This window comes from Peromyscus eremicus, chromosome 5, assembly GCF_949786415.1.
Source record: "Peromyscus eremicus chromosome 5, PerEre_H2_v1, whole genome shotgun sequence".
NCBI lineage: Eukaryota > Metazoa > Chordata > Mammalia > Rodentia > Cricetidae > Peromyscus > Peromyscus eremicus.
In genome coordinates, this window is record NC_081420.1 from 84,069,253 (window position 1) to 84,081,685 (window position 12,433).

At 43.1% G+C, this 12,433-nt stretch overlaps 1 protein-coding gene across 1 annotated transcript in view; it reads left to right on the forward strand.

Annotated features, from left to right (window-relative positions):
• Nucleotides 1–12,433, forward strand: part of Nup133 (nucleoporin 133) — a 51,972-nt gene that overhangs the window by 15,935 nt on the left and 23,604 nt on the right. The window contains exons 9-12 of the mRNA XM_059263839.1: nt 2,808–2,955; nt 6,080–6,227; nt 7,603–7,760; nt 10,169–10,260. Of these exons, the coding sequence (XP_059119822.1) occupies nt 2,808–2,955; nt 6,080–6,227; nt 7,603–7,760; nt 10,169–10,260 (546 nt within the window). The remainder of the gene's footprint in view (nt 1–2,807; nt 2,956–6,079; nt 6,228–7,602; nt 7,761–10,168; nt 10,261–12,433) is intronic.

Sequence of the window (12,433 nt, forward strand, 5' to 3'; positions counted from 1 at the left end):
GAATGGAACCTGGGTCCTCTAGAAGAGAAGTCAGTGCTCTCAACTGCTGAACCATCTCTCTAGCCCCAATGTGTAAATTTTTACATAAACTATTTGTCAAAATTTTACTGATCTGTAAAATTGTGATTATGTACCTATTGTTGTCACTACCTAAAATAACTTCATGGATTTTTTTGAGGGGGGAATTGTTTTGAGGCGAGCTTACTGTGTAACTGTGTGGCTTGGGAACTCACAGAGATCTGTCTGCCTCTGCTTCCCAAGTGTGGTTTTGTTTTTTTTTTTAATGATTTACATTCTTTCTCTCCTCTCTCTCTCTCTCTCTCTCTCTCTCTCTCTCTCTCTCTCTCTCTCTCTCTCTCTCTCTCGTGTGTGTGTGTGTGTGTTTGTGTACATGCAGAGGCCTGAAAACAGCATCTGATCCCTTGGAGCTGGAGTTTCATGATTGGGATCCTCCTGATGTGGGTTCGAGGAACTGATCTCAGGCCCCCTGGAAGAGTAATAAGTGCTCATAGCAGTTGAACTGTCTCTCTAGCCCTGTGTTTTGTTTTCAGGTTAGGAATTTGGGTAAAAAAAAAAAAAAAAAGCTGTCAAGGAATAATGGCCCTAGGACTACTTTTTAAAGACCCTGTTGGATGAGTTTCCACACTTGGTAGCATGGTGATACACTCTTAGTGACCCCTTCTTCCTTTTTTTTTTTTTTTTTTTTTTGTGGGGGCAGGGTGGAGATAGGGTCTCTCTGTAGCTTTTGGAGCTTGTCCTGGAACTTGCTCTGTAGCCCATGCTGGCCTCAAACTCACAGAGATCCACCTGTCTCTGCCTCCCATGTGCTGGGATTAAAGGCGTGCGCCACCACCTCTGCTAGTGACCCCTTCTTACAGCCCTGCCATAGGCATGACCCACTGTGCCAGCTGCTTGGTATAGAGAGGATACCACCATGGCTTTCTCCTCTGAGACCTCACTTGTAACATCAGCATGATGACAGTGTGCTGCCATTTGAGCTAGACTTTCTGAATTCCTTTGGTTGTCTGAGTGGCAGCCGGGGAGAACTAAGGGAGGAGCTGTCACCTGGGTCCTCATTCCAGTGCTTAGAAATGGCTGCCCAGAGGAGGTGCTTGCTACCCCATAGATTTCAGATCCTGGAATGAAAGCTGTTCATAGTGCTACCTTGGAAGAATTTGTATTAGAGAACATTTAATTTTTTTGTTGCACAACAACATAGGTTAAGAACATATAGGCTTTTACAAGCAAAAAATGAGTTTTCACATAAACAGCAGCTTGGATTCTAGAACTGAGAGTTCAAACTGAAAACAAAGTGGTTTTGTTTTCTCTAAACAAAGGTAAATTGTGAAGAACACACTATTAATCCTGTGACTTACCTCTGAAGTGCTTTAGGTGACTGTTTCAGGCCGTGCAGCCCAGAGTAACAAGGGTACCACCTCAGCTGTGCTAAGTGAACATGGGTGGCTGTATCACAGCCTTAGATCCAGGCCTGGGTTCTACTTCGCCTGAGGAATGGACTGTTCTACTTCCCAGATTCATGTGTTGATCCTTTAAAAAATGTTTATAGTCAGGTTGGTTGTGCTATAATTCACATGTTGTAATATTGATCCATTTTGGTACTGGAGTTACAAGGTTTTGCCTGCTTGTTTGAGACAGTCTCTCATGTAGTCCAGGCTGGCCTTGAGCTCCAGGTCCTTCTGCCACCATGCCCCAAGTAATAGGATTACAGGTGTGTGCCACCATCCATGCCTGATTTTAATTCTGTGAGTCTTGCTAAGGGCGTATAGTCATCTTTTTTTGTTGTTTGTTTTTGTTTTGTTGTTGTTTTGAAATAGAATTTCTTTGTGTAACCTTGGCTATCCTAACTAGCTCTGTAGACCAGACTGGCTTTGAACTTACAGAGATTGACCTGCCTCTGCCTCCCAATGCTGGGATTACCTGGCAGCATATAGTCCTCTTGACCATAGTCATGACATAGAACAGAGCTGGGGGTGTTGCTCAGTGGTAGAGCAGTATCTACATACAGGCAGATTTTGAACCTCAATAAGGGGTGGGGGGAGAAGGTAGGGAAAGAGATCACCTTTCCTCCAAAATTCCTTTGTGCCCCTGAAAGTCATTGATCTGTTCTGTCTTCAAAGTTTGTCTTTTTCAGAATTGTGTATAAATGAATCGTGCACTGTAAATACAGCTTTGATGTGGTAGATGTAAAACTGATTCAGAAATTTCTTTGTCTTCATTGCTAAATAATATTAAAGAGAATATATATATATAGAGAGAGAGACCAGGATTTATCTACTCATCAGTTGAAGACATTGGGTTGTTTTCAGGTTAGCTACTGTAACAAAGCCAGTGTAAACATTTACATGAAGACAATTATGAGAATACTTTTCTCCCTTGGGTAAATATGTAGGTGCAGGGTTCTAGCATGTATGGTGAATGTATTTAATTTTGTAGTAATCTGGCATACTGTTTACAAGAAGCCTGCAGGGTGTGGTGGCACATGCCTTTGGAGCTCTATGAATTCCACAACAGCCAGGGCTATATAGTGAAACACAGTCTCAAAGAAACAACAACAAAACACACACACAAAGCCGGGCGGTGGTGGCGCACGCCTTTAATCCCAGCACTCGGGAGGCAGAGCCAGGCGGATCTCTGTGAGTTCGAGGCCAGCCTGGGCTACCAAGTGAGTTCCAGGAAAGGAGCAAAGCTACACAGAGAAACCCTGTCTCGAAAAACCAAAAAAAAAAAAAAAAAAAAAAAAAAAACACACACACACAAGAAGCCTACCTTTTTCCCCTCTTATCTAGTGATGGGCTCCTGGTTTTGGCAGCAGCGTGGCACCTGGGAGACAGTCCCTGCCTCATCTATTACTCTCTGATAACAGTGGAAGACAATGGTAACCAAATGTCAGATACCGTCACCGTAGAAGTTACTCAGTACAACCCACCTTTCCAGGTAAGTAAAATCCCACAGAAGCCACCACATCAGCTTCCTTTATGACCATTGGTGTCTTTTAAGGTGTCATTTGCAGGATTTGGAAATACTTTCAGATATTTTTGTTTTTCCATCTCATTCTTGAAAGATGACAATGAAGGTAGCCAGCGGCCAGTCCTCTGACTCTTCTACTGTATCTCTTTATTGAGTAGAATGGAAGTTTGATGGTGAGGTGCATGATGAAATACTTGGATTCAGATTTTGGTGTGTGTGTGTGTGTGTGTGTGTGTGTGTGTGTGTGTGTGTGTGTGGTATTTGAGATAGGATCACTCTATGTAGCCCAGTCTGATGATGTGTGTGTGTGTGTGTGTGTGTGTGTGTGTGTGTGGTATTTGAGATAGGATCACTCTATGTAGCCCAGTCTGATGGGGTGTGTGTGTGTGTGTGTGTGTGTGTGTGTGTGTGTGTGTGTGTGTGGTATTTGAGATAGGATCACTCTATGTAGCCCAGTCTGATGGGGTGTGTGTGTGTGTGTGTGTGTATGGTATTTGAGATAGGGTCTCTCTATGTAGCCCAGTCTGACTATGTAGTCAAGATCTTTCTGTCTCTTGTCTCCCAAGTTGTTGGTATTATAGTCGTGTGCCACCCTATCTTCCTGGGGTTTAATTTTGAGACTTTTATATTCTGGAAAAATTCCATGTGCCTAGGGAATGGCTCTATTTACATATTCTACAAAGTAAGTCACCGGAAGATAGTTGCACTAGTGCTGAGTGTATAAATGGCAATTAAACACATTATCTAGTAACTGATATTTAGCAAGGGAAGCTATGGCAGCTGTGCAACATACCCCTTAACCTTATGTAGCATTTAATTCTCTTTAATCTTTAGTATTTATTTGAGACAGAGTCTCACTATGTAGCTGTAGCTCACCCTGGAATTCACAGAGTGCTGCTTGCCTCTACCTCCCAAGTGCTGGTGTTAAAGGTGTGTGTAACCATGCCTAGCTCTTTATTTATTTGCTTTTTTATTTATTTATGGGAGGGGGGTATTTGCACATGCATACAGATGCTTGTAGAAGACAGAGGCATTATATGTGCCTCTGGAGCTGAAGTCACAGTTGATTGTGAGCCACCCAACATGGGTGCAGGGAATTAAACTTGGGTCCTCTGCCAGAGCAACAAGCTTTCTTAACCATGGAGCCATTTCTTCTGCTATTAAGTCTTTATTCTTAATATACTTGCTTATCTGAATCCCATAAGAAAACCTGTTGATGGGCTTGGGGATTTAGCTCAGTGGTAGAGTGCTTGCCTAACAAGCACAAGGCTCTGAGTTCGGTCCTCAGCTCCAAAAAAAAAAAGAAAAAAAAAAAAAAAAAAAAAAAAAAGAAAACCTCCTCTTCTTTTATTTCTAACAAGAATAAACCTTACCATGTGTTTCAATTTAATATAATTGGAAATCATAACTCATTTAGATTTTTTCAGAAAGTGCAAAAGAACATAAAGAAAAAAATTGAAAATGAAAAACATTCTACAGTCTCACTTTAATGAAATGCTTTAAAATTTATTTTAGGGGACTAGAGAGATGACTTAGTGATCAGGAGCATTTGCTGCTCTTGCAGAGGACTCAAGTCTGGTTCCCAGGTGGCTTATATCTACCTGTCACTCCAGCTCAGTGGGATCCAAAGCTTCTATCCTCTGTAGGCACCTGTGTTTGTGTGCACAAACCCACTACAGGCACACACACATACACATTGAAAATAATTTTTATAAAATTTTAATACTTCTTTAGTAATAGTTGGTGATTGTTAGTATTTCCTAATTTTGTGTCTAGTGAGTTCTTATTGTATTTCTTCCTCTGATTTTATATGTGAACAAATAAATTCAATTGTCTTGTATGTGAGTTTGTTTGGAGGCCTCAAGCTTGCTAAATGCAGGCTTATGTGATACTGGATGGTAAAGTGAAAGCCATTCGGGTGCAGTGGCACACCCTTTTCTGGAGGTGCACACCTTTTTATAGGTAGAGATGAGCAGATCTCTGTGAGTTTAAGGTCAGCCTAGGGAGCTCCAGGACAGCCAAGGTACATAGCAACACTGTGTAAGAAAAAGAAGCCAGCCAGGCGGTGGTGGCACACGCCTTTAATCCCAGCACTCGGGAGGCAGAGGCAGGTGGATCTCTAGGTGAGTTCGAGGCCAGCCTGGGCTATAGAGTGAGTTCCAGGACAGGCTCCAGAGCTACACAGAGAAACCCTGTCTCGAAACCCCCACACACACACACATACCCCCACTACATCCCCCACCCCCCCACCCTGCAAAAAAAAAAAAAGAAAGAAAAAAGAAAAAGAAGCCAGAACTATAATATTTTCTTTTGTATCTACCAGTTTAAAAATAGATAATATAACAAATTAGAGCTTTTTGTTTCTCATTTGTTACAAGCTTCTAGTTATAATCTTTTTTTTGATTTTTTTCAAGACAAGTTTTTTCTGGGTAGCCCTGGCTGTCCTGGAACTTACTCTGTAGAACAATCTGGCCTCAAACTCAGAGGTCTGCCTGCCTCTGCCTCTGCCTCCAAAGATCTGGGATTAAAGATGTTTAATCCTACTACTACTACTACTACGGGCTTACAATCTTAACTCCATGTAAGTATTTTAGAATTTTGTTAATTGCAGCTTAACAAATAATTTCTATAAGACAAATGTCTTAGTTCATTTGGGCTGTTGCAGCACAATACCTAAGGTTGGATAATTTATAAGCTATAGGAAGTCCTGGAGGTTAGAGGTCTAAGGTAAAGGTTCCAGGAGATGTGGTGGCCTATTCCTCACTCAGCACCTTCTTGTTGGTGTCCTCACATAGAGGTGAACACGCCTGCTCAGCAGAGCCTTCCTAGAGACTCCACATTTAACACATTTAACACAGTTAGCAGTCAGCATCTAAATTCTTGAGGGACACTAATGTCCATGCCACAGCAATGACTGTACACCTCTCCTGTGAGTGAGTCATCTTCTGTAGTGTGTTACTTTCACAAGGAAAATCAGTGAATGAGAATTCTTAACATTTTTGTGGAATGGTGTCATACAAACGTGGTTGCAAAAATCACACATAGTTTTGTCTTAATTCTTACTAACTATAATCCTAAATGTACCTTTCAGTCTGAAGACCTGATTACGTGTCGACTGATGGTGCCAAACTTTTCAAGCCAGATGACCTATCTCTATATGGAGAATGCCATTTTCGTGTGCTCCACAGGGACTGGGAAGTTTTCTCTTCCTCAGGAGAAAATTGTCTTTGATACACAAGGTACATGGATGGCTACTTTAGATGAAAAGATGGTTCTTTCTCCATTGAATTGTATTTTCACCTTCGTAAAAATTCAGTTAATCATATGCATGTGGTATCTTTGTGGACGCTCTGGTTCTCCCTGTATGTGTCTGTCCATCCCCAATATTATACAGTCTTCAGTAAGTAATTCTTAAACTCACACACTTCGGCCAGCTCGTTAGCCGTTCTTGGCTGTTTCTCTTCTTTTACTGCACGTTTTGCCTCTGGTTTGCTACCTGCCGGGTAGAAATATTAGTACTATTTGCAGCAGCTGTATTCACAGCCGTGATGAATACCCAAGAGTGGGTAGAATTTACACAAGCTGTTATTTTTACAGGCAAAATTAGTACACACAAAAAAAAATTTCCTCAGAAGAGTCAAGAAAGTAAGAATTAACACAGAGACGTACGTACATGCTCGTATTGGTTTGTGGCAGTGGCTCACTCTGAGTTAACACTCCATAAGCTAGTTTGTCCAGACCCCTGGCAGGAGGAATCCTGGGGAGCTGGCCTAAAACACAGACCAGACAAGTAGATACTGACCAGGTATAGCCCTACTATGACTGTACAGAGGACAGGGCCTGGGCAAGGCCACAGAGGGAGCCTGGGTGGTGGTCCACACAGGGGGACAGTATTGTGGGCTGTTCCTAAGGCACGGAGCAGGCTGGCTACTGCCTGGATTGGCCCAATAGAGAAAGACCATCAGGCAAGGAGCCAGAGGATACCATAGGGCGGAGATGCTGCTATCCTGAGTTTTACAGAATGAAGAATTTGGGGGCACCGAGGAGGGCTTTGCTCACTCTTCTCTTGCAGGGACAAGTTTTGTCGTTTTGTTTTTTGGGTGGTTTTGTTTGTTATTTGGTTTTGGATTTGGTTTTTTAGATTTTTATTTATGAGGGACAGGGACACCAGTAGAGACCAGAAGAGGGTGTAGTCTCCTGGAGCTAGAGACACAGGAAGTTGTGAGCCTCTCGGTGAGGTCACTAAGACTTGGAGAAGTAGCGAGTGCTTCAATTGTGGAGTCGTCTCTGTAGCCCAGCTTTTCCTGTCTTTAACGTGCAAAGACGGTCTGCTTCATTGAGTAGCAACAGGGTCTTGAGATTTTTTTGGAATTTAAAAGCCGAGGCCAAAGTAGAGCATAGACTCTGGGGGCTGAGGCAGGTGATAGCATAAGCTTCCCAACTTGAACCAGTCTGGTCAAAGAAAGTAAAATAAATTAAATTATATTAAATTCATTTATGCCATAATGTTTTTATTTTAGGTGTCATAAAGGAGGAGGGACGCAGGTCATCGGGATAGTTGGGGTAGGAGATGTGAGGAATTGTTCTGTGCATCTTTGTGTACTTTTTTCTCAGGAGATGGCATTTTGGGCGCTGGCTCCTGTGGCGGTGTTCCGATCCTTTTCTCTAGGAACAGTGGTCTGGTGTCTGTCACTCCAAGGGAAAGTGTGTCCCTATTAGCAGAGGACCTGGAAGAGTCTTTGGCCTCTTCAGTTGGTGGACGGGGCAGTGAGGTAAGGTGGTCCCCAGACCATTTAGCGTTTGCTTTATCAGAGCATTTCACACCAGAAAAGGCAGGCAACGTAGAAAGGCTGAGATGAAATCAGTTCCTTGTTCTCTTGTCCCCATCTCTAGGTCCTCTTTCTCAGGACAGCTGCTCGTGGGCCTCAGTCATTCCTTCTGCTTTGTCCTCGGCATCTCTGAGCCGAATGTGTGTGTCGCTTTTTCCAAGTCACCAGTTGTAAAACAAGGTCTTGGAACAACGTCCGCTTCCTCCTCTCCTTTACCTTCCCTAGGAGTGCGATGGCAGGATGAGTGTGGGAATGGTTCGCTGAGCCCAGGGCAGCACAGTGACAGTCCACCCACTGTCCAGCAGCTTTGGGAAGGTGCTTGTTGGGGTAGTTTTTCCTGTGGTCCCCTTGGGAAGTGACGAGGCTTATCTTGCAGTCTGTCTCACTGCCCAGACCCTGAGGACCTCTCCCCACCTGTGCTAGGCAGACCTGTATGCCACCTCACCTGGGCTCTGAGGATCAAACCCAGGTCGCCAAACCTGCACAACAAGTATCTTTTTTTTTTTTTTTTTTTGGTTTTTCGAGACAGGGTTTCTCTGTGTAGCTTTGCGCCTTTTCCTGGAACTCACTTGGTAGCCCAGGCTGGCCTCGAACTCACAGAGATCCACCTGGCTCTGCCTCCCGAGTGCTGGGATTAAAGGCGTGCGCCACCACCGCCCGGCGTGCAAGTATCTTTATTCACTGAGACATCTCAGTGACTGCAGCAGATGAATTCTGAGAGGCTTAATGAGATTAAACATAAATAAATAAGAAATTAACTTTCACCAGGTGTGGTAGTGCACACCTTTAGTCCCAGCACTTGGGAGGCAGAGTTTGAGGCCAGCCTGGTCTACAAAGTGAGTTCCAGGATGGCCAGGGCTGTATGCAGAGAAACCCTGTCTCAAAAAAACAAACAAAAAACAACTTTCTATTATCTTGAAACTTGAGGTAACTTTATCTGTAAGATAAACAGAAAAAAAATATTTCAGTCACAGAAGGCTAAAAATAATATTGTTTAGGGATTTTTTCCGTTTAAATAGTATATGAAATATATAGATAATTTTTTTCAGACAAGAAACTGTTTTTTTGTTTTTGTTTTTGTTTTTTTTGAGACAGAGTTTCTTCGTGTAGCTTTGGAGTCTGTCCTGGATCTCACTCTGTAACCAGGCTGGCCTCGAACTCACAGAGATCCGCTTGGCTCTGCCTCCCAAGTGCTGGGATTAAAGGCGTATACCACCACCGCCCAGCGAAACATTATTTTGATGCTAACACAACCAATTGTATTTATCTTCCAAAAAACTCCAAAGCTGGTAACATAAAAATGTTTTCAAAGAATATTTTCATATTTGTTAAAATATAAGTGTCTTCTTCCACTGAAATGCATGACAAATGCACATATTTGAGTTTGTTCACCGTAAGACACTGGCCTGTCTAATGTCTGTAATCATCATGCATAGACTTTTTTCTTTTTTTTCTTTTGAGACAGAGTTTTGCTGTGTAGCTCAGGCTGGTCTTGAATTCACGATCCTCTTGCCTCAGTCTCCCAAGCACTGGAATAACAGATATGTGCTGCCACATGTAGACTTTGTGTAGACATTTTCATAATTAAAAATTGAAGTGAAAGAAGCTGGTTGGAATCCCAGCTCTTGAGAGGCAGAGGCAGGTGGATCTCTGTGAGTTAGAGGTCAGTCTGATCTACATAAAGAGTTCCAGGCCAGCCAAGGCTACCTAGTGAGACCCTGTCTCAAAAAAAGGGAGAGACGGGTGCTGGAGAGAAGGCTAAACAATCAAGAGCATTTGTTGCTCTTGAGGAGGACCTGGGTTCAATTCCCAGCCCCCACATAGTGGCTCACAACCATCTGTTACTCCAGTTCCAGGAGACCTGTGTCCTCTTCTGGCCTGTGGGTACATCAGGCAAAACACACATGTGTACACATATACATGCAGTCAAACACTCACACATAAAATAAAAGCAAAAAATTTAAACAAAAAAATTTGCTTTGGCAGTTTCTGTAGAATGTAATGTATTGGAACTGCTGTTTGTGATCACATGGTTATATAGTAGTACTGCTGCCTATTCCTGAATTTGTTTTGTACTGTTCCGTTTCTTCTTAGTTTGCTTTAGTCCTACTTCACTGTGTCATTCCCATTTGCTTAATGCATATTGTGAAAGTATAGGGACAGTTGAGACAGTTTCACTGGCCATGATGAAAAAGCCCTGGGTTACCTGCCTTTTCTGTAGGGCTTTGATTGATCGTTGGCAAACAGATCTGGGGGTGTGGTGTTCTATCACAGGACCTTCCTTCAACATGTACAAACATTTCTGTGCCTTCACCTGCAAGCAACAGCTCGGTTTTTGTTTTGTTTTATAGAGTATGGTTTTTGAGACCACAACAAAAAATGAAACTGTAGCCCATGAAGATAAGACAAAACTACTTAAAGCTGCATTCCTACAGTACTGCAGGTATAGCACATTTTTGTTGTTTTGTTAAGGTGTGTGTGTGTGTGTGTGTGTGTGTGTGTTCATAGAATCCAGAAAAGGACATCAGATCCCCTAGAGCTGGAGGTACAGGCAGTTGTGAGGCACCTGGTATGGGTGATGGGAACCAAATCCAGGTCCTCTGCAAGAGCAGCAGGTGTTCCTAAACAGCTTCTCCCCGCCCCCACTGTTGTTTTAATGTTCTTGCGATGTAACAAGGCTGGTCCTCCTATCTTGCCTCTAGTGCTGGGATTATAGGCATGCCCATTATGCTCAGCTGGCACAGCACAGTTTGTAAATCACAGTTTACCTTATTTATGGGACACATTTTACTGATGCTTACTGTGCCCTGGTGGGTAGTGAGAGCTAGTGTAGTAGTGTGCCATTTCAAGGAACTCTTTCTGAGTGCTAGGGTTTTACACGGGATTATCTGAATGTGGCAGCTGTCAGAGGCCCCACCCCACATAGGTTGAGAGCATCAGATCTAATCCAGCCTCCATGAGAAGCAATGACCCTTAAAATTGGCAGCCCTAAAGATGGCAGATAAAATCTCTCATAAAACATCACAGCAAATGAGTTGCATATGGAGTTATATGGGTGTTATGATAGAAGTAGATCCTACCCGTTAGTTGAGATTTAGTTATCACAGAACCTAGTGGTTCTTCAGCCAAGGACAGATTCTGCAGTTTGGCTGTTGGAGGTCAGGTCACCTGGCAGCTGGCCAAGTCCCAGCTGGGCTCTCGCTGTGGCCAGATTCCAGTTTTGTGCCTGGGTTCCTCACATTTCTAGGACCTTGGCTGGCTAGTTCTTTGCTTCCTGTGGCTTCTGATCTCTGCATTGACGTTTGAGACAGGTAGCCATTTTGGGGTATCCGATGACTTGCAAGCTATTGAGCAGTACCCCAGGCCTCTTCCCACTAGAAGCCAACGGCCCTTCCCCCTACTTGTTATAACCACATTGTCTCCAAACGTTGTCACATGCCTCTGAGTCAAACATAACAGATAAAACTTTCAAGCATTGTCTATTTTTTTAACTTCATATTGTTTGGTTTTTATTTTACTCTACTCAAAAAATGTAAATACAAATGTTTTGTTCATGAGAGTTAAGGAAACAGCTTCTGTAATTATTGGTCAGTTCTTGTACAAGTATTCCTACAACCTGTAGTAAGACTGTTTCCAGCTTCAGCCTGGCTGTTCAAACTGCAAGATCATTTCAGCCATTTTTGTCTTGACCATGTATCTTTACCTTTAGTAGATGAGCCATCTGTCCAAAGAGCCTCTGGAACTTAACTGCACACCATGCTGTCCACTCCACTCTCTCACTGGCTATCTGGGCTTGTTTGGGGAATGCAGGATTTCTAATGTACTAGAGTATGCTTGGGCATAACACCCTTAGAACCATGAGGTCTAGGTATTACGGACATGAATCTACAGCAGGGGTGTCATGGACACAGACAGGTTCACATTTCAGTTTGTGATTAGCATGTTTGATGCCTATTACATACTTTCCTTCATCAACAGAGTTGTTTCTCATTTGAATAGACACTTGGGAAAATCATGGCCAAGCCTTGCCGAGTCTGCCTCTTCCCAGAGCTGTGAAGCTTTGGGCAAGACAGTTCCTGATTCTGGCACTGTTTCTTCCCTTGTGTGTGGTTGAGAAGAGTGAAGGATCAATAGTTTGCCTAGCATGTCTTGGTTTTGAAGAAATGATTTTTTAGCATTTGCTGCCTCTACTGCCAAGTTCTCAGGTCCTGACCTGACATTTCACTCAGTGGTGCAGGGTGGCTGCTCATTCACTGAAGTATAATATTAGATTCTAAGCTTGTCAGTCTAAGACTGCCTTGCTAATGATCTGCTGCACTCCCTGTCCTGTCCAGGTGGGGGCACCACTGAACAGGTATGCTTTACGACCTTGTTTATTGTATGGTTGGTTCAGTGTGACTGGAAAGATTGGCACTTCATCTTGCACATATGTCTCTTCAGTGACAATTCTGTTAAGTGTACATGATAATGGAGCCAGCAACTGAGGTCTTTATTTTGATTTCTTGTGGCTACCAAAACAAATTACCACCAACCCTGTGGCTTTGGAACTCATATCCAGCGTTACAGGGTCAGTAGGGCTGTGCATCCTCTGGAGGTTCTAGGGAACGCTTTCATGC